At 38.4% G+C, this 20,892-nt stretch overlaps 1 protein-coding gene and 1 non-coding gene across 4 annotated transcripts in view; one reads left to right on the top strand and one right to left on the bottom strand.

The window, feature by feature from the left end:
* The first annotated feature begins 4,818 nt into the window (after positions 1 to 4,818).
* On the top strand, positions 4,819 to 4,925 carry LOC122496336. Its single transcript, XR_006300773.1, has one exon. It is a non-coding gene; the product is annotated as a U6 spliceosomal RNA (small nuclear RNA).
* A 2,087-nt stretch (positions 4,926 to 7,012) lies between these two features.
* The window catches only part of LOC122491501 (leucyl and cystinyl aminopeptidase), a 99,693-nt gene continuing 85,813 nt past the window's right edge, over positions 7,013 to 20,892 (bottom strand). For 2 of the 3 annotated variants that reach the window (XM_043594308.1, XM_043594319.1), the window contains exon 18: positions 13,478 to 20,723. In XM_043594308.1, coding sequence (XP_043450243.1) covers positions 20,592 to 20,723 — 132 coding nt within the window. In that variant the 3' untranslated portion in view covers positions 13,478 to 20,591. Of the gene's footprint in view, positions 7,096 to 13,477; positions 20,724 to 20,892 lie in introns of those variants that run through there. The other variant, XR_006299369.1, reaches the window with a different exon arrangement.

The raw sequence follows: 20,892 nt of genomic DNA, 5'->3' as shown, positions 1-20,892 counted from the left end.
CAATAAACTTTGGGCCAATAAATGGATGAATAGGTGGGTAGAGGAAGGAACTGGAAAATCATCAGGAATCATGGCAGCAGTTCTCACTGATTTCACTGACTGACCCTGTACGTCTACATCTCTGCTTTCATATCTCTGCTTCCCTTGTCTATTTCTGCACAAGTGTGTATACGTGCTCTACAATGGTGCCCTTCTAGGGTGACAAACTGCCCAGTTTGCCTGAAACTGGCATATATTAAAACACAGATGTTGCTTCTACTGTGCTAATTTGTGCTTTATCACATGAATGTTTTCTAAGAAATTTATCCCTCACTAAAATAAAAAACAGTATCATGAAAATACCTGTGTTAAAACCAGGGAAGTGTTAAAACCATAGAAGTCTCAGGAAAACCAGAAGGAATTGGTCACTCTACCATTGCAGCAGAGTATGCCTTAAAAATCAGCCTCATAAATCCAGCCAGTCACTGTGAATTAATGAATTGAGTCCCTCCAAGCCCCAATGTTGTGAAGTTTGGAGAATTTGACTGGATCTACCCAAATTGTGATTTGTTTCCTCTATGCCACATGTTCATTCCTAGTCCAATCAACCTTGACTGAGCTACAGTGAAAGGGGTAGAGAGGTACATAACTCAACCATAAGCTTAAGTACCAAGTTCTCTAAGAAAGGCTGTTGAAGCAATGTTGGGCATTTGTAGTTCACAGATATGACGTAGCACATCATTCAGATTCCCAGCACAAGCTGTCCAGGATCAGAAGAGTGAAGGAAAGAAGACAATAGTCGAATTGTTAGGCCTTCTCAATGAGATTTCTCTCCTCCCACGTTTTGCTTAGTATAATGTTTCCAAGCTTTATCTATGTTGTAGCATGTATCATTACGTTTTACAGGTCAGTATTACTCTTTGAATGAATATACTGCTTTCCTTAGTAACCTATGCATTAATTAGTGGACATTTGGGTTGTTTCTGCTTGTTAGCTACTATGAATAATGTTGCTAGGAACATCCACATATTCATCTACAAATTTTTGTATAAACATTGTTTTGAATTCTGGGGCATCTGAAAGTGAAATTGCTGGGCCTTACAGTAACTCTATGTTTAACCCTTTGAGGAACAGCTAAACTGATGTCTATATTTTACATTCCCACCAGTCAATGTACGAGAGTTCCAATTTTTCTATATCCTCACCAACACTTATTATTTTCCATATTTTAGAGTATAACTATCCTCATAAATGTGAAGTGAATATGAAAGAGTTTTGATTTGCATTTAATGATGTTGAGTATCTTTTCATGTGCTTGCTGACTATTTATATATCTTTGGAGAAATGTCTATTCAGAATTTTTCTCCGTCTTTTAAATTTATTATTTTTTTAAGTTTATTTATTTATCTTGAGAGAGAATGTGTGTGTGAGCAGGAGAGAGAGAGAGAGAGAGAGAGAGAGAGAGAGAGAGAGAGAGAATCCCAAGCAGGCTCCATGCTGTTAGCATGGAGCCCCATGAGGGGCTAGAACCCACAAATCATGAGATCATGCCCTGAGCCCAAACCAAGAGTCAAGACAACCAACTGAGCCACCCAGGCACCCCCCTTTACCCACTTTTTAAGTGGGTTGTCTTTTTATTGTTATTATATGAATTCTCTATATATTCTGGATACCAAGCTCTTATCAGATAGATATATGATTTGAAAATATTTTGTGCCATTCTTTGGTGTATCTCTTTATTTTCTTGATAGTGTCCTTTGATGCACAAAAGTTTTAAATTCTGATCAACTCAGATTTATTTTCCCTTTTGTTGCCTGTGCTTCTGGTGTCATATCTTAAAAGCCATTACCTAATTCAAGGTCATGAAGATTTACAGCTGTTTTTCTTCTAAGAGTTTAATACATTTAGTCCTTACATTTAGATCCATTTTAATTAATTGTTGATTTTTGTATATGGTATGAGGTAGTGGTTCAAATTCATTCTTTTACATATGGAGTTCTAGTGGTCCCAGCACTATCTGTTGAAGAGATTATTTTTCCCCATTGAATTGTCTTGGTGCCCTTGTCAAAAACCAACTCACCATAAGTATATAGGTTTATTTCTGGACTCTCAATTCTATCCCATTGATCTATATGTCTCTCATTATGCCTGTACCACACTGTCTTAACTCTTGTCACCTTGTAGAAGGTTTTGAAATTGTGTTGTATGAGTCCTCCAACTTTTTCTTCCTTTCAAGATTGTTTTGGCTATTCTGGGTTCCTTGAGTTTTCATGAAATTTTGGGATCTGGTCATCAGCTCCTACAAAGAAGGCAGCTGGGATTCTGATAGAAATTGTGCTGAATCTCTAAATAAGTTTGAAGAGTATTGACATCACTTGAAAAAAAATTTTTTTAATATTTATTTATTTTTAAGAGACAGAGAGAGAGAGAGACAGAGCATGAGTTGGGGAGGAGAAGAGAGAGAGGGAGACACAGAATCCTAAGCAGGCTCCAGGCTCCAGACTCCAAGCTATCAGCACAGAACCCAGAACAGAGTCTGACTTGGGGCTCGAAGTCACGAACTATTAGATCATGACCTGAGTCAAAGTCAGATGCTTAACCAACTAAGCCACCCAAGTGCCCTGAAGACTATTGACATCTTAACAATTTTAAGTGTTTCAGTGATCCCACGAACATGGGATCTTTCTATTTATTAAGGTCTACTTTAATTTCTTTTAGCAATGTTTTATAGTTTTAAGTGTACAAATCTTGAACTTTTTTGGTTAAATCTATCCCTGAGTCTTTTAACGTTTGGATGCCATTGTATATGAAACTCGTGTCTTAATTTCATTTTTGGCTTATTCATTGTTATTGTTTAGAAACACAACTGACTTTTGTACATTGCTCTTGTCTTCTGTAACCTTTATGTTCATTTCTTAGCTCTAATACATTCTTTTTGGTACTTTAGCATTTTCTATGTATAAGATCATTTCATATACAAATAGAGATAGCTTTAGTTATTCCTTTTCAATCTGGATGCCTTTTATTATTGTTGTGTTTGTTTGTTTTGTTTTATTTTGTTTTTGCCTAATTTCCCCAGCTAGAACCTGCAGTATGATATTGCACAGAAGTAGTGAGAGTAGATATCATTGTCTTGTTCCTGATCGTAGGAGAAAATCTTTCAGTCTTTTACCACTAAATGTGTTATTCATTGATGCCCTTTAGCAGTTCAGGAAGTTCTCCTTTCATCTTACTTTATTGTTTTATCATGAAAGTGTGTTGGTTTTTATCAAGTGTTTCTTTCTGCATCTGGTGAGATGGTCATGTGATTTTTATTTTCTATTCTGTGTTATTGATATGATGTATCACATTAATTTTTGGACGTCAAACCAACCTTGTGTTCCTGGAATAAATTCCACTCGGTCATAATGGATAATACTTTATATATATTGTTGGATTCAGTTTGTGTATTTAGTTGATTTGTGCATCTCTATTTATAAAGGATATTGATTTGTATTTTTCTTTTCTGGTGATATCTTCTGCTTCTACTATTTTGCTAGGGCCAGAAATTATTTCTTATCCAGAGTAGGAAAGGAGAGAAGAGTTATATACGAGGATTTGGGGAACTGAGTAGCACCATCCACTTGAGATGTTATAAGATTTGATCGACCTGTCTCTCTCCACCCCATCCTCAGCCACTGGCTGGCCTGCATAAAGCAAAGGAGAGTCTACCCTGCCCCAGGAATGCTTCTTACTCTCCTAGGAGAGTCTGCACAAGTGGACTACTAGTGTGTATGGAGCATCAATAAGCTTAGGATTCTAAATCATGAAGCACCTGCCTCAAAACATCATGACCTTGAACAAACCCTTGTGAAGAGTGGAGCTACAAAAGGTTACACAGGAGTTACACAGGTCATGTTTGCCAGACTGCCTTCTCCAATAGAAGTCCAATGCCCAATACCTTCAAATACCCATCCTTCTTACTAGTCTTGTCTAAATGTGTCTTCTGTTTTTCTACCAACTATTTGCAGAACTGGTCTGGTAAGGAGTGAGAGGATATTTTCCCAGAGCAGCTGTAGGCTGAGGACCCTGAGCTGAAGTTCTCTTCTGTATACTCAGTATGATGTCCTTTGGAGCCACATTTAATGGCAAACAGTACATCAGCCTCAGTACGGATTGAGCAGGCTGATGGGCTAACCCGGGACAACCATCAGCAAGGCAACCAAGGAACACCTCTGAGGACCACACTCTTGCCTAACCCACAAGAACCTTTATTTCACAGATCCGAGAGAAGACTCCTTGCTTGTAGAGACCTGGCAGCACTTTCCCACCTGTGGGAGGGGGTAGCCTCCACCCAAGTCCATGCACTGCCTCCTCCCAGATGGAATCTGGCTGTCCTGGGAAAGCACCACCTACCAGGGCTCCTGCTGGAGCAAGTCCTACTCAGGACAGCCCAACTCATTTCTTGGCTACCGGAGATTTCTGGGCTACATAAATCAGATAACAGCTTTGGCCACCTTGAAGGCAGGTAGGAAATCCTTAGAGCTAGCTAAGCATCTCTTTCAAACAGAGAAAAGCATTTCCATTTTTGGCCAGTCCTCATGAAACATTTTTTCTTTCATGTCCTCTCACAGGAGCACATTTTCCAGGATTTGTTATGATTGACTCAAATTTCCCTAGTGTCAGTACAACTCAGATTGCTTCCACACAGGCTGCATGGATTCTAAGCCATCTCAGAGCAAACAAGTCTTCTTACCTGCTTTTGTTCATTCCTGGTGAGCACTGGGCAAGGACAGAAGCCACCAGAATTTTTCACCCACTTACTGCTGGCACTGCATCACAAGTTCTAAGACTTCTGCCGTGCTCGCTTGGGCAGCACAGACACTAAAACTGGAACGATACAGAGAAGATTAGCATGGCCCCTGAGCAAAGATAACACACAGACTCGTGAAGCATTCCGTATTTTGTGCAGTTCCTCAGTGAACTGCCACCCTTTGTGGATTAGCACAAAAAACAAGGTTTGGAAAGGTCACTTGGGAGGTCTGCTCCGAATTGAATTAAGCATTCCCTCTAGCAGCTGAGGACCCAGCACACCTGTCAGCTTCTCCTGGCCTTCACCGAATCTTCTGTCCTTGGAGGTGAGAGCTCACCTCAGTGGTCCCCCTGGTATCTCCACGGCCACCCATCACATTACTATTATTAACTAGGTAATCCTGGTAGCTGCATCCAAAAGCTTGTTCTCATTGGTTAAATAAATAAATAAATAAATAAATAAATAAATAAAAGACCTCTGGCAGACTGTTCTTAATTTAAGGTAAGGACCTCAGAGGGGTCAAAGATCAGAACTGCCGCTAGAATTCCTGAGGCTAGATGACACTAACAGAAATACAGGGGGCGCGGTGCCTGTCATCTGAAGCCAAGCAGACAAACAGCACGTCTCCTGTGTGGCGTGTTTAATTAATCATACTCTGTGACTTCACCTGTAAGTTTTCAACGTGCAGGCAGCTACAAGCCCTCTCCCTTTTATTGAACTGTGGTGTAATCGAGACTCCCTGATTTAGAAGTCTATCTTGAAACACTCTCCTTGTTCTCGCCTAGCTACCCTGAGCAACTCAGACAAGGAAGCATTCTCACAACTTAGGCTGAGGTGAGCCAAGCTCATTTATTGCTAATTAGAACTTAAGGGAAACCTGGAGTGAAACTGAAACAGGCAATTAACTTCCAGCCTCTTGTCATTCACTTGGAACACCCTCAGGAATGAATACCTGTGTGGTTCCTCAGTGCGACTCAAGTGTCTTTGGTTCCCAATCAGTGACATGAGGCGGGACGTGTGGGCACTCACGCAGCATCTGGGGACAGGCCTCCATTTTTCACATTGCACCACACACCCACAGGAGCGGAGGGGGAATTCTGGCTGGGGAGCCAGTGTCCCCACCCCCATCCCCACCCCCTTCCACTCCAGGCGCTTGCTGTTTCTGAGGTGGCTGCAGAACTACCTACCTCGTAGCTTAAAACCTCCCAGGGGACACCCTTCACTTCTGTTCCTCATGAACCCAACTGCCCTCAACTATTTACCACCCACCACGCAGCCAGTGTTTATAAAGTCCAGGTGGCATTCTCCCAGCTGCAGCCAGCTGCTCACATTAGAGTCAGGCATCATGTACCCACCTAGCACAAGTCCTGGTGCATAGTGGATGATTACAAATATTTATTGAGTGAATGGGCCATATAAAACATTTGAGAAACATGGCTTGGCTTCCTTCTTCTACCGGTTCAACTTATGGCTGCTTTCTCTCACCCAAAGTCAGGACGTGCTCAGATATTATAAGCCAATTTTCATATCAGCTTAGAAAAACAGGAAGAAATTGGTTGCCAGTCAAAAGAGGGAGATAAAGTTTCTTTTTATGAGAACAATGTGCTTGTTTGAAATAAAGAGTTGATAAGCTGCTTTGAGTAAGGGATAAGATTCCAAGGAGTATGTCCAAATAGCAAAAAGCCACAGACGGGTCCACTAAATCAAGGGACCAGCTGCTAACTGCAGGCCATTAGTTTCCTGGAGCTCCTGACGCACTTGGCCATGTGCATCTGGGTGAGGCAGCCAAAGTGCAATGCCACAGAGGAGAGACATTTCAAGTTCAAGGAGATGTCTAGGAGTAAGAGTGAGCAGTCAGCAAGGTGCACGTGTGTGTATCTGTGTGGCTGTGTGCATGCATGTTTTGGATGATTACAGGAAGTGAAAAGATCCCACAGAAACAACAGGGTAAAGGAGAGGCTCTGGAGAAGAGAAATATCAAGTGATGATGAAGCTGTTCGTTGTGGCATGTGAGAGATTCTCCCCTATAGAATCCTAGGGAAAATCTGCATTGCTCAGTAATGCTTTGGCTATAGTGAGTTTGTGGGAAGGAATCTTAAAGAGGTATTAGGTTCTAAGCCCAGGTTTGCTCAAGGCAGAAAAGAGACCATGGGCATGGATGCAGGGCAGAGGAAGGTCAACTGACATCCAGGTTATTTCCCCCTACCCAATTCCCAATAAAGACTAAATATGTCAAGTGGATGGTTTTAAAACTGTGTTTTAATATTGTCTCTTCCCATGACTGTAAACTTCCTTAAGTTCCTGACCTTCTGGCAACAGGGAGTCTGTAGAAACATAAGAAAGACAGCAGTCAGCACCCACAGTCTAGGATTCTACAGCCCACTCAAGGACAAAAGACCCATCTCAGGCTGACTTCAAAGTACTTTAGGAAAATGGTTCATCCTCATCTTCTACCTGTAGTTGGTGAAGCTATCAACCATTACAGCACTTGGCACCTCACCATTGTTTCAACCACCCCTTCCTCTTCCCTGATAGTTCCCTTGGTGGGGAGAGAAGTCTTTCTGAACCTCCCTGACATTAGCATCTTCCACCTGAGAGAGGTTACTTCCTTGTGCCCACTTAGTTCAAACATACAAAAAAGGGCATATGATAATATACCATATATCTACTCTTTCGAAATCATGGTAGATTGTTCACATTATTGAGTTTAAAGTTAAAATATTAGGATAGGTTTAGCTCCACACTCTATGTTAAAATGAAACACCTCTTTCAACAGAAAATTCTAATATTCTTATTTCCAAGGAAATAGTATCCTGTAGGCATTTGCACATCCTTTGTCTCAAAAGTGACACAAACTTTTTCTAATACAAACACATATACAAATTTAACATATAATGTTATATTTGGGGGTCATAGCTAAGGCAGAGCTTCTGAGTTCCTTTACATTATCAGTAAAATTAGGGAATTAGACTGTATCATATGGAAGTTCTTTCTAGCACTAACAAAGATCTTAACACATTTGGCCAATTTCTCTGCCATGCCCAAAGTTGTACACAATATTTTCTAGGTAGAATGGACACTCGTACATGCTTGTTTTGCATACTGAAGGCAAATACATTATTGAAAGGAAAAAAAGGAGTATTTACAAGCATATATGAAGTACCAGATATATTTCCTATATACCTGTGCCTGATGTTATTACTGCAAAATAGGTGTTATTACCACCATTGCATTTAGTCAATAATCAAGATTTTATTTCATACTTATTTATAATTAACCAAATTCAGTGAGATCTATATAACTTCATGCTTTTTCTAATGTACTACAATAACTCTCAAATTAAATCTGCATATTTAAGGCTTAAATTTACAAAGAGGATTAGACTGAAAGCATTTCCCTAATTTCCTAACTGGCAAGTTATATAACCGTATTCAATTAAAAAACTCATTTCCATCTGTAACTGATGGTGTTAACATCCATACACCCCAGAAAACAGCAGGCAGTTTTAACAATGGCAGTGGTATTTACCATGTCACTGTGATATTTACAGGCATTGTACTAGGTAATTCATAGATATTTTATTTATTTATTTATTTTTTTAAGTTTATTTATTTATTTATTTTGAGAGAGAGAGAGAAATCACAAGCAGGGAAGGGGCAGAGAGAGAGAGAGAGAGAGAGAGAGAGAGAATCTCTCAGCACGGAGCGTGACACAGGGCTCGAACTCCAGAACTGTAAGGTCATGACCTGAGCCGAAACCAAGAGTTGGACCTTAACCCACTGAGCCACCAAGACACCCTATAGATATTTAATGCTAACAACCTCACAAGGTAGTTAGTATCTCTGTTTTATTAATGGAGACAACTGAGGCTAATAGGAATTAAGAGACAAGTGGAAAATCACTGTACCAGGAACCAGTTCCAGTCCTGATTGATGCCAGTCTATGTTCCACAGCATTTCAAATATTTAAATTTCTAGAAATCATTGCCTTTTGCTACCATGTAAAAATACTAACATTCCAAGAATTTTGCTCAAGTTAAAAATCACAAAAGGCTAGGAGGCAAAGTAAATGAAGATATACTCAGCCATAAATACCAGGGCAGCCAATGTACAATCCTGATGAAGAAACCAAGGATCACATGGGCTATGTTCACATAGATGAGCAGCATGAGAAAACATGGAACAAAAGGGCTTCTTGTTTCCCACACTTGGCTTCTATACAAATGGCATGTGAATAAGCAACACGCCGAGTCCCCTTTATAAATAAGCCTTTCCTAAGCTGACATGGCTTCTTGTCTGTCGCTGACTTCTTTGAATCTATTGCCTCCTGGTGCGGCCTGCTCAACAGTTCAACTATGGCAATGTCATCTACTTTAACCACTCTATTTTGTTATTTTACTATGTTACATTACGTTCTTCCTTCAAAAAAAATAAGTGGCATAGTAAGAATAAAAATTTTTAGACGTATAAGCAAAAGTCCTGATTATAATTCAGCTCAGCCAACAATAGAAATCACAATCACATAATCAATTGGATGGCCATCCATAAGAAAAGTAGTAAAAATGAAGAACAAGCAGAAAGCATTGGAAACATATCACTAATTATTGACTATAGAAGGTAGGCTGTGATGATGATTTTAAAGTATGTTTTTGCTCTCTGGTAATAACACTCCTGTATAGCATGTAAGTCAATTGTTCAACTCACAAGTTTTAGGAAGCACTAGATGCTTGAGTGTGTGTGTGTGTGTGTGTGTGTGTGTGTGTTGCAGGAGGTGTGTAGGGCTTTATGGTATGAATTGAAGTAAAGCAAAAAGAAAATATAACCAAATCAAACTCTCCTGTGCATGGATTCTAAAAATGATTTTGAAACATAAAGTTTTTTTAATGTGTATTTATTTTTGAGAGAGAAAGAGAGTGAGTGGGCGAGGGGCAGAGAGAGAGGGAGACAGAGAATCCGAAGCAGTCTCCAGGCTCTGAGTTCTTAGCACAGAGCCCAACACAGGGCCCAATTCCACAAACAGCAAGATCATGATCTGAACCAAAGTCAGACGCTCAACCAACTGAGCCACCCAGTCGCCCCTCTTCTCTACATTTATAATGGGTTTTAGTTCAATTGTTTACTGCAGATATCCATGAATAAAAAAGTATAAAAAATGTAACCAGAAGATTTTGATCAAAATCAAAATTCCTAAGAACATTACCCCAGTACATTACTATTACCTATTGAAGTTTAGTTGACAACACAATACTACATTAGTTTCTGGTGTACAACATAGTGATTGAACAGCTCCATACATATGCTATGCTCACAAGTTTAGCTACCACCTGTCACCCTACATTATTACAATACCATTTACTGTATTCCTTATGCTATATCGCTCATCCCCATGACTTATTCATTCTGTAACTGAAAACCTGTACCTCCCACTCCTCTTCACCCATTTTGCCCATACCCCTACCTCTCTCCCCTCTGGCAACCACCAACCAGTTTGTTCTCTGTGTTTATGGGTGTGTTTTTGCTGTTTTCTAGACTCCACCTATAAGCAAAATCACATGGTATTTCTCAGTCTTATTTCACTTAGCACAATAACCTCTAGGTTATTGTGTGTTACAAATGGCAAGATCTCATTCTTTTTTTATGCCTGAATAACGTTCATACCACAGCTTTATCCATTCATCTATCAATGGGATACTTTGGTTCCTTCCATGTCTTGGCTGTTGCAAATAATGCTGCAATAGAGATAGGGATGGGTATATCTTTTCAAATTAGTGTTTTCATTGTCTTTGGATAAATATCCAGTAGTGGAATTGCTGCATCATATGGTAATTCTATTTTTCATTTTGTGAGGAACCTCCATACTGTTTTCCATAGTGGCTGTATTAATTTACATCCCCAACAGTGCATGAGGGTTCCTTTTTCTCCACATCCTTGTCAACGCTTGGTATTTCCTGGTTTTTTTGATATTAGCCATTCTGACAGGTGAAAGGTGATATCTCACTGTGGTTTTTATTTGCATTTCTCTGATGTTGAGTGACGTTGATCATCTTTTCATGTATCTGTTGGCTAGCTATCGGGTCTTCTTTAGAAAAACGTCTATTCAGGTCTCCTGCCCATTTTAATCAGATTATTTGGTTTTCTAGTGTAGAGTTGTAGAAGTTATTCATATTAACCTCTAAACAGATCACTTGCAAATATCTTCTCCATTCAGTGGGTTGCCTTCACTTTGTTGATTCTCCATTAATGATCACCATAGGAGACTGTAAGAAGGTATGGCTTCAAGGTTTCTTTGTGTCCCCAGAAACAGGTTTTTGGGTAAGGGGATTAAGAGACACTGTATTTGCTCTAAAATGCCCACCTTTAAGCCCTAACAATTACTGGAAGAGAATATTGGTTCTAGTTCTCATATCTGGAAGCCTAAGAAATTCTCAATTCTCAAGATTACTCATGGGGTTAGAACAGAGAAACTCCTTTTGTAGACATGACCAGGAACATAACTATCGCAGTGTCCCTTGATAACAGCTGTGCACTCCCACTCCAATTACATGTGAATCAAAGCAAGGGGTGTCCTTTGAAAACATTTAGTGTCCTTTCACCTTCAGATAGTAAGTGTTCCTTGGTTTCACTGGCATAAGTAGTTACATGTCTCATTCTGATTTAGGTACTGAATTATTACTGTATCAACTGGTACTGGGTGTTTATAGGAAGCAATTCAGTCTAAAAAGTAAATAATTGCCCTACAGTTCATATAACTATTACTGAGCCCCCTGCTCCATGCATCCACTGAAAGTTTTAATCCCCACCCCACCCCATCACAGGAGAAATTTGGCAATGTCTTAAGACATTTTTCGTTGTCACACTGGGGGTGGGGGAAGTTCCATTAGCCCATATTTGCTACTTGCATTAGAGGCCAAGGATGCTGCTAGTCATCATAGAATGCACGGGAGAGCCCCAGATATCAAATAGTGTGAGCCTGAGAAACTTTGAGTTACAGGCAGTAGAGATACTGGGGTACTAGTGGGGTAAAAAACAAACAATGCAATACAGTGAATACAGTCATTACCCTTGTAGAGTATATAATCTGAGAAGATGTACTACTTTATATATGCAATTTATTTATCCAAATAGTCCACACAGTATTTATATTTAAATACTTTATTTTCATTTCACAAAAAAGAAAAAGCAACAGTGTTTGCAATTACACATGCCTTTCAGTCAGTGCTGGTCATATGCAAAACAAGTTATCAGAAGTATAAAGAAAAATAAGCCTTTTCCCTTTACAAGTGACACAACACAATTTGCATATATATTATATTACACATACTGTTTTCAAAATTTTCCACAAAAGACAGGTTATGATACAAATTTAGAATTCCACCCACAAGCTCAGATTCAAAGAAGTGAAGATCTGTATAGGTGTCTAAATACAAAAACGTAATAGTTTTACAAGTTTCCAAATAATTACTTTTCAAAGTGTTTGAAAGAGACTACTACTCTTCATAGCAACGTGAAACACTTGGGTTTAATCAAGACGGCTAGGAGACTAAGTTTGTCTCAGCGTGAGTTTGCTCATTAATGCAAATGCTCCAATTATGCTGTAATTCTCATTTCATATATATATATATATATATATATATATATATATATACACACACACACACACACACACACACACACACGCACACATACATACACAAGTGTATTATTGTACTGATGGTTTATACAGTGCAACTTCTGGAGCATTTCATTCAGCTAATCCATGACCTTTACTTCTTTGAAGTATTTCAAATTAAGAAATGCTCAGAGATATCACTAATGACTACTATGACTAATTTCAAAAAGGTGTCCCTTTCTCTCTTATTTATGATCATAATTACATGTGTCACGAACAAACTTTTATTTTTTTCTACAGCAGCAGGTATAAATAAGCAAAGTACAGGCTAATATTTCAACACTAGGACCTGAGAGTTTGATATGGTAAATGACATCTCTTCGCAAATGTTCTAGGAGTCCTATCTAGCAACGTTTCTAAAAAATATATGTAATAGAACAAAATAATATAGCAAACCTTCAGCATTAGAAACAAAGATTGCTCAGAAGCTTGAAGGAAAAAAAGCAAGAAGGAAAGAAAGGGAGGCAGGGAGGGAATGAGGGATTTTACACATGCATTTTCTTTGATACAGACAAATGTGGAGTCCTAACATTTACCATGTGGTGGATGAAGAGTCAATATGATTCAAGAAAGCGAACACACACGTCTGGATATATGAAATGCATGCAAAAACATAGAGCTGATGAGGCAACACCGGCTTACATGTTTAAGTGTACTTGAGTATAACATCTAATACTGCAGGCACAGGAGAAGGAGAAGGAGGAGGGAGGAGAAGGAGGAGGAGGAGGAGGAGGAGGAGGAGGAGGAGAAGAAGAAGAAGAAGAAGAAGAAGAAGAAGAAGAAGAAGAAGAAGAAGAAAGAACAAGAAGAAAGAACAAGAAGAAAGAACAAGAAGAAAGAACAAGAATGGTCCAGCTAATGGAGAATGGAAGGGAGAGATGCAGCCACACAGAAGAGCTCTGGGTAAGAAAGGACCAACTTGCCTTCCCATAGATGGGTGTTGAAAGACAGGAGGGCTAGCTCCCCAATTCTTAAGGGAATGATTTTTGGGCCCATGTTGTTATTCACTAGAACCATGGCAATAACTCAAAAAGTTCATTCCAAAAGTCAAAATAATTTTTATTGGCTACACAAGAATATGCTATCTATAGAACTGCAAGAGACTTCTGCAGATAAATCAGAATTCCAGCCCCCCAAAGAAGCTACTCTCAAGGGTCTTCAAATGAGTTCTAGGCAGCACTTTTACTGGCTTACCAGTTACTAAAAGATTAATCAGCAATGAACGTTAGACACACTTTTTACTTAGTATGATCCTCTTGCCTTTCTGGAATTTCCACAGTACAGGTCCCGTCTCACCCTTTCCTTCAGTTTGAATCAATGTAAGAAATGCTGACCCTGATTAGCTTTCACAACTCAACCATGTCCAAGTGTCTGCTCCCATCTTATTTGCTGTACATTTGTTAGCCATTAGTTACACCACCCCAATGCCTCTCAAGTCACAGGACAGGGATCTGGTGGGACTTTATTTTTGTTAGATCCATGCACAGCCCTGCAAGGGACTAAGTATTAACGAAAAATAATGAAAAAAAAGAGGGAAGCAGATTAGATATGCGCATAAATATATTTATACTTTTAAAGGCATATTTCCTAGAGAATAAAACAAAATAAGCACAGAACAACAACTATACTAGCCACTGATAAATGAGGAAATATGTGGGGAAGGAAGAAGTGAACTGTCAATTTATGAAACTCAATTTCCTTTAGGTCCCTACATAGATAGCCATGCGAAGAACTAAATACAAAATGAAAGGAAATATATTCATATGTATTAAGAATATTCCCCTGCCGAAAATAGAAACCCCTCCAAAAAGAAAAAAGCCAAGTAAATAAACAATACACAACTATTCTACTCACTATTGCCAACACAGGCAATAAGGGAAAGGGGAGAAGGGGAGATTTGTCATACAGTGATCCTCGATTTTCATTCAGTACCTATACATCCATGCTAAGAGTAGGTACAAAATCAATTAATACGAAAACATTTATATACATTTTTTAAAAGTTTGTACACTATCCTTATCCTTTCCCCACTACCCACCCAAATTATCTCTCCCCCTAAAAAAAACACCCCAAATTATAAAACTATTGCCAATGCAGGCAGTGAGGGAAGGGAAGCAGAGGAGATTTATCATACGTATGGACCTCCGTGTTTCATTATGTACTTACAAGTCCCAGCAAAGGACTGGTTACTAGGTGAAATAACACACAAAATGTAGCAAACATTTATATACATTAAAAAAATTCACACACACACACACACACACACAGACTCCCCCCACCCCCCACCCCTCCAAAAAAAGAAACAAAACATCTATTCTTCTACCACTGCCCAGCAGGCAATGAGGGAAGGGGAGTAGGGGAGATTGTTCATAGAATCAATCGCAACTTTCATGAAGTACCTAAATAGTCATGAGAAGGACGAGATTCAAAACGAAGTGAACACCAAAAAGAGGCAGAAACATTTATATACATTTAAAAAACCACCTATCTTAGCTAATAAGCCCATTCCCCATTAATAACCTCTAAAACAAAAAACAGAAACCAAGTCCTACAATTGTGCACAGGCTATAAGGGAAGGGAGAAAAGGTTTATCATGTCTCCGGATCTGGGCCTCTGCACTACATTTGAGATCTACAAATCCAAACAAACAAACAAACAAACAAACAAACCTGGTTGAATTAAAAGAGCAAGCCACAAAAACAAAAAAAGCAAACAAAAAACATGCAGCAGACATTTATATACACTTTTAAAACCGTAAACCCAGAAATCCCCCACCACCCTGCCAAAAAAAACCCATCTAAACAACTACACCACTAGTCATTGCCCAGATAGGCAACAAGGGAAGGGGCCAAGAGGAGATTTTCTTCATAGAATGAACCTTAATTTTCATCATGTACCTAAATATCCATGGAGACCTAGGTACAAAATGAACTAACAGAAAAAAGGAACAAAACATTCATATACATTGAAAAGAGTATATATCCGCACCCTCTCAAGGGAGGGAGCGGTAGAGTAAAAAATTAATCTAAAACTACTCTAAACTATTGCCCACAGAGGCAATAAGGAAAGGGGACAAGAGGAGATTTTCATACAACCGGACCTCCACGTCTCATTAGGTACCTACACGTCCAAGTAAGGGACGCGGTACAAAATGGAATAACACAATATAGTAACAAACACTGTATATACAGTTTTCAAAAGTATATATCCTGCCCTTTGTCCCTTCCCACACACCAAAACTTCAAAAAAACCGAACTACTTTAAAATTATTGCCTATGTAGATAAAAAGGGAAAGGGAGAAGAGGAGATTGCTATCCATCTAGAACTCCACGGTTCATTAGGAACCTACGGGACCAAGTGAAGGACTGGGTACCCAGTGAAATACTGTAATAAGGAAGTAAAAATGTGTGTGTGTGCGCACACACACACATATATATATACATGTATATATATATTTAAAAGTGTTTACCCCCGAGCCCACAAAAGAACCTCTGAAACTAATTAACTACTCTACTAGCCATTGCCCATGCAGGCAATAAGGGAAGGGGAGAAGAGGAGATTGTTATACATCCGGACCTCCATGGTTCATTGGGTACCTTCCAGTGTGGGCACCCAATGAAATAATACAACTTGGTAGTAAAAACAGGTATATACAACATGTACACATCCCTGTCCCCACCCCCACCCTCCCCCCAAACCCCACTCCAACAACTATTCTACTAGCTATTGCCCACACGGGCAATAAGGGAAGGGTACAAGAGGAGATTGTCATACATCCGGACCTCCACGTCTCATTAGGTACTTTAATGTCCTCTGAGAAGGACAACGTACGAAATGAATTAAGTAATACAAAGTAGTAGCAAACTTATTTATATACATTAAGTACATACCCTACTTCCCATCCCCCCTCAAAAACAAAACAAAACAAAGTATTAGCTACTGCCCAAGGAGGCAATAAGGAAAAGAGAAAAGAGGAAATCTGTCATACTCTGAACTTCAATTTTCATTAAGTATATATGCATACATGCAAAGGGACATATAAAAATGAAATGTAAAAAAGTAGCATAACATATACACACACACACACACACACCTGAAAGAATGATATACAAGCCCGAGCCCCCAAGACTAGATCAAGGCAAGAGCACCCACAGCTACTCTATTAGCTACTGTCCATGCAGGCAATATGGAGAGGGGTAAGTGGGACATGTGTCCTACTTCTGGACCTCCACAGTTCATTAGATATTTACATATCCATGGGAAAGATGAATTAAGTGCAAAATGAAATGACACCCACAAGATAGCAGCAAAAACATCTTGTACACATTTTTAAAAAGAACATACTCTGCTCTCCCCTCAATATCACTATCAACTTCCAAAAAAGAAACATCACATAACTACTCTGTACCTATTGCCCACACAGGCAATTATGGGCAGGTGGAAGAGATTTTTCACAGGACAGAATTTCACTATCAGAAAAAGTTTACCAAGTGAAAGAAAATAAAAACATATCAAAACCACATATGCACATTAAAAAAAAAAGTATATACCCCCAAAAAGGCACTCAAAGAAATCAATTAACTATTTTATTAGCTATTGAACATGTAGGCAATAAGGAAAGGGAGAAGAGGAAATTTATCATACTTTTGGACTGCCACTTTTAATTTAGTACTTACTAATGCAGAGAATGAAGTGCAAAATAAAAGAATGCAAAAAAAAATACAAAGAACCCCAAAAATAAAAAACAAAACAGTACAAATGGGAGTGTCAGAGGGGGGAGAGAAGAAGCTCTTTACAAAAGAGTTAATTCCAATAAAAACGAAATGACAAAGGCAAAGGGGAGAAAAAGAGCTGCATCTTATGTATGAAATTCAGATTTGCAGAGAATTTGAAATTCTCGTTTTGCAGAATCAGCTGAGAAAATGCTGTCCTCGGTGATGGTATGTGTCCTGAGCTGCACAATCCCATGAAACCAACTGGGGTTACGTGAATTCAGCAGTCCAACTGCAGATTATGGGTCCAGGTGCTTTAGTTGCATAGACTCTTAAAATCCAACTCAGTAACAGGCTACCAATAATCCAACAAACTCAGCACGTAACTTTCATTCCTTACTTTGCTATGCTCAGAACGGACTCTGCTCTGTACCCAGTGAGACTGATGCAGCACAATATCCTCTAAGTACCCAGAACTCTGCTGACAGCTCTTGTTCAATGAAATGAAAACATGAATGGCAAAGAGTATTAACATTTAAGTGGAACATGTGCTGGTAAGAAGTTCACAAATAACAGCAACACTTAACTTAAAGAGATCTCTATGTAAAACAAGAAGATGCAGGAAGGCACAAGCCTGGGGTGGAAGCTGACCCCACCTGTAGTTTAATGTATCCAATCTCTTGCTATTAAGGGAACAAACTAGACTCCTTGGATTTCTATTTCCAGATCTCCAAAGCATACGTTTTTCTTCTACAATTCCAGATTTCCAATTTTACCTTTCCTAATAACCTAGTATGATGTGCCCCTTCTATTACATTCATGTAGATTGTCTCTCTGCAATGAACATAATACTTGAAAACCAGCACTTAACTGTCATGGATCTATGTGCTTACATAAACAAGCGTGCTGTGACTGCTGTGCGTCCATCTGTTCGAGCTCTACAAGATGCAGGGGCAAAGATAAGGTTTGGGGTGATATAATCTTCAAAAGCTAGTTATACTTACTATGTAACATGTTCTACTGGTTACTTAACCTTATATTCCTGACTTAGAGATAGTTTTTAGAAGTGCCATAGAGAGATGGGTTAGCTTAACATTACAAATTATGGAATCCTGTGGGAAAATGTGAGGGGAGGGCTGCTAAAACTACAAACAACTGAGGTGAGGCCTATAAATAACACTACAACCAGTATAGATCCAGTATCATGGGAATGAACAGCTTTTGAATACAAAGATAGCAATGGATTACAAGTTACCTCTTTTTTAGCTCATGTTTTGATAAGTATTTAAACATCACCCTCTTCCTACATACTATAAGCGCGCACACACACACACACACACACGCACGCACGCACTCAGGAAAGATGATATAATTCGGTACAGGATTTGCCATATGCAGAGTTAACATACATTACAGTAGCTATGTAAAGATGGGCAGGTAAAACTGAAAAGTCTTAACTGATTTTGAGAAGTAGCAAAATTTAAATTCTGTATCAAAGTGGAATTTAGTAATATAACATATGGTAAAAAACCAGCAACCAAAAAACCCCTCAAAGTTTAGTATGTTTCCCCACTCTAAAAATATAAAAACACACTAACTTCCAATATCAACTAAACTATCATTCATTTCCGGAAGCACAAGACAAATAAAAACCTACAATCACCCCAGTTTCAATAAGACATCTTTTGAGGATTCTGTGATTCTCAGGATATAAGATTTTGTATTCTAAACCAGAGGTAAATGTTTAGAAAAGACTAAATTGGGGGAAAACACACTAGGATTAAAGAAAGCTAGCTTTTGGCTTGCTAGCATTTTAAATCTTGTTATATAAAAATATTTTCATAAAGTAAAATATAATTTTATACACAATCCCACATATTTTTTGCTTTATACCTGCTAAAATAAAAAAAAAAAAGGTGTCCTTTCCCATTGATTCTGTGGAGTGTTTTAAGTGCTTGAAAATGGGTATCTACTCTTTTTACGTACATACAAGATGTTTTCAAACAAAATATAAAGTACTCAAAAATTATTAGGAAGAAAGTCTTTCCCGTAAGAATCAAAGAAACTCCACAATCTAAGTATGAAGTCTGCATAGCTCAAAAAATTCAAGTACAGTATTTCTCCTTTGCAAGGAGTGAAAATGCCACACAGCTGTGGACATCTTCCCTTTTCTTTCTTTCTTTTCTCAGCCGTTCCTTTTAATCAGTTAGTTTGGCCATGATAAAGACAAAACAAAACAAAACCACTGATTTTTCAACTAAAAAAAGGTACTGTTTTTGACAGTAGAAAAAATTCAAAGCCCACCATATTAAATCTGAATCAAATTACTCCTATCCCACATTCTCTTTATTCCTTTAAGGTACTATGGTGAACTTCAAATAAAAATGCTCAATTTTTCAAAGGCCCTATTTTAAAATACGCTTCTACTATGCTTCTAATATACCCTACCATATAACATGAAAATCTACATGAGTATGATTCACAGAGAAAGTGTCTATGATCAGGTAATGTCAAAGGTAACTTAAACAAATTATTTTTAGTAATAGTGATAAAGTCAGGATAAAAGACACCAGTATTAACAAAATGCTTGCCATGTATGTAGACATACTTATTTATAACATAAGGTATATCTATGGCAGGGAGTGGTAAAGGTGTACAGATTTGGAGAATTCATAAATAAAATAATTATAATTAAAGCTAACTCAGTTTGAAACATTCTCCTAAAAGATGAAAAAATAATTATTAAATATTTGGAAATTTTAATCTTTTGTCCTTATTACTTAGTTTTTCAATACAACAAAAATTTAAAAATTCTGTAGCACCTGGCTGTTCTGCAGAAAAAAATATAAGTTATAGATCTTATTTAAACTTTTTTTCAGAAAATAAAGAGTTAATCAAAACCTCAAATCAAAGTAGATCTGCACACCTGAGATCAGTTTTCTAACAGTTATATGATTCATCGACTTCATTACCATAGTATTTGAAGCCAAGTGTTGTACCACATTCAAGTAACATCTATCAATAAGAAGCAACAAATGGCTGACAAACCAGCAGCCTGCAAAGATGATGGCTCCCATGGTAGATCTTTGCTTGTTTCACCATGTCAGTATTTTCCAGATACTGAGAAACAGAACAGAAGGCCAAAACAGATTTTTCCTCCCTATTTCTTTATCTTAAAAGTAGAAAAATTACTTACTGTTTTTGTAGATGTTGGTGCATGTAGGCGAATATAATTTTATAATAAATAACTACATACTTCCCAAAGACAATTCGAAAAAGACAGATGAAAAGTACAGACGGGCCCTGAGCTAACTAGAACTCCTAAGAGTGCAAACAACTCGGCAGCAGTTCTGGCTTCACCTTGGCTTTTTGCAAAAGCAGCGGAGCCCAAGTTAACAAGCTCTCTGAATGGGCGACAAGATGAGGTGCAGGTGTGCATGCTACAGCCACCACGTCAGAGTTTTAAGGTTCTTCTCCATCCATCGGATATTCAACTGAATGACTTCCAAGGCCTCCTGGACGCAACGAAGCCGAAAGGTTGCCTCTGACTGATTTTCAAAGAACGCCTGGACCTGTAAGTTGCATGCAGAAGTATTTCAAAAGAAGAAAAGAAGAGTAAATCAGAGGTAACTCTGAATATCCTTTTCAAATAAGCTTTAACTTAGTCATGGCTATACTGATGTCTTGAAAGGAGTAGAAACAAAAAGTACTTTAATAGTCAAAGTATTTACACCAAGTTTC

The sequence above is a fragment of the Prionailurus bengalensis genome, chromosome A1, assembly GCF_016509475.1.
Source record: "Prionailurus bengalensis isolate Pbe53 chromosome A1, Fcat_Pben_1.1_paternal_pri, whole genome shotgun sequence".
In the NCBI taxonomy this organism is placed as follows: domain Eukaryota; kingdom Metazoa; phylum Chordata; class Mammalia; order Carnivora; family Felidae; genus Prionailurus; species Prionailurus bengalensis.
This window is presented reverse-complemented; position numbering and strand designations above follow the sequence as displayed.